Source organism: Haliaeetus leucocephalus, unplaced genomic scaffold (genome assembly GCF_000737465.1).
Source record: "Haliaeetus leucocephalus isolate CR32 unplaced genomic scaffold, Haliaeetus_leucocephalus-4.0 Scaffold206, whole genome shotgun sequence".
NCBI classification, from domain to species: domain Eukaryota; kingdom Metazoa; phylum Chordata; class Aves; order Accipitriformes; family Accipitridae; genus Haliaeetus; species Haliaeetus leucocephalus.
The window spans coordinates 792,084-793,721 of record NW_010972642.1 but is presented as its reverse complement, the minus strand read 5'-3'; the positions used below and the strand labels follow the sequence as shown (position 1 = coordinate 793,721).

Below are 1,638 nucleotides of genomic sequence, written 5' to 3'. Positions count from 1 at the left end.
CGGCGGCTGCCCGGTCCGCGCCTCCGTCCCCGCGTGTCAAAGGTCCATTACCTGATTGCCTTCCTCGCCTGCCAGATTTTTATCTCGATAATTGGAAGTGCCGCGGAGGCTGCGCTCCGCCGGCCGGCCGGGGGGCTCTGCGGCCGCGCTCGGTCCCCACCTTCTTACCGGGGGCTGTCTGGGCGGGGGGGGGGGGTGAGAGCGATCCACAGCGGAGGGACTCCTCTTGCTCGCCCGGGGGAGGGGGGTGTGTTTTAAAAAGAAAACAAGAAAAGCCCTAGCAGACGAACGGAAAGTTTATTTTGGTGGTGGTTTGCGCGCGTGTGTGTGTGCGTGCGTGTGTGTGCGCGCCCGCTGTTTTGGCATGTGGCTACCTTTTCCCTTGCACACAACAGGGCTGTTTGATGGAGTTTGGAGCTGAGGAAACTTTGGGTTTGTTGCCAGGACGGTTCGCAGCACTTTGTGGAAAGCAAGAGCTAACAGTGAGACCGACAGAGTGAGTGACAAGTTGTTTACAGGTTTCCTTGAAGGGGCCTCTGCTATATTTCAATCTGTCAAAGTTGCTTTTCTTCCCGCAGAACAATGCCTGATTGTTGTGCGGGGTGGTTTTTTTTTTTTTTTTTCCCTTCTTCCCCTCCCCAAAGAGCGAGAAAGGGAGAGAGAAAGCGAGAGAGCGGAGAGGGAGGGGGGGAGAAAAAGGAATGAAAATTCTTCGGAGCACAAATGCCTTTGGTAACGTTTTTATGTGTCTAATCTTTTCTCCCCTATTTCAACTCCGAGAGAGTTGATAACTGTTTCAATTTAATCAGTCTGCTCTTGTTTTATCTTCTTTCTCCACTGATCTTCCTCAGCGCAGGGGATTTGCTCCCGGTTTGCCGGTTTAGGTGGATTGTCGGGCGCTCCCCCCCCCGTTTTTTAGGACATCGAACGAGTCGCCTTTTCCCGTTTCGCGGCGGCGGGCGAGCAGAATTAAAAGGAAAGGACAGGCACCCTGAGGTTGCCCAGCGCCTCGCAGCCGCGGCGCGCCGCGCCGCTGGGGGGGGGAGCTGTGCGAGCAGCCTGCTGCGAGGCGCGCTGCCCCTTTAAGAGACTGGTCAAGGAGTCCTAGCTCAGAGCGAGCGAGCCGGGAGGGAGGGAGAGGGAGGGAGGGAGGGAGGGAGAGAGAAAATCAATCGGTTTAGAAGGTTTGGACTCACTTGACAGGTTCAGTTGGAGGCGACCATAGGTGGCTGCTGTGACAAAGGGAAATTGTGCTTTTCCAGCATGCTAACTGACCCTGATTTACCTCAGGAGTTTGAAAGGTGAGTCGAGTTTTTGGGGCGGGGGGCCGCTGCCTTTTGCGTTGGGGGGGGGCGGGGGGGGCTTCCCCCCCCCCCCTTTTTTTTTTTTTTTTTTTTGGTTTTTTTTTTTTTCGATTGTTTTTTTTTTTTTTTTTTTTTTTTTTAATTTCTAGGACCACGCGTGTTTGCGCGCGTGTGCGCGGATGGGCTGCCCGCCGTGCCGCTCGCACAGGCACACGGGGACGGGCGCGCAACTCCGGCGCTTGGCGGCAGGCCGGGGAGATGCTCCCCCCCGGTGTGTGTGTGTGTGTCCCCCGCCCCGAGCGTTACCTTGGCTATTCAAACGGCGTGTCAGTTA

At 56.0% G+C, this 1,638-nt stretch overlaps 1 protein-coding gene across 1 annotated transcript in view; it reads left to right on the top strand.

Moving 5' to 3' along the window:
- Window positions 1-404: 404 nt before the first annotated feature.
- The window catches only part of SOX5 (SRY (sex determining region Y)-box 5), a 291,777-nt gene continuing 290,543 nt past the window's right edge, over window positions 405-1,638 (top strand). The window contains exon 1 of the mRNA XM_010566092.1: window positions 405-496. Within this exon, the coding sequence (XP_010564394.1) occupies window positions 405-496 (92 nt within the window). The remainder of the gene's footprint in view (window positions 497-1,638) is intronic.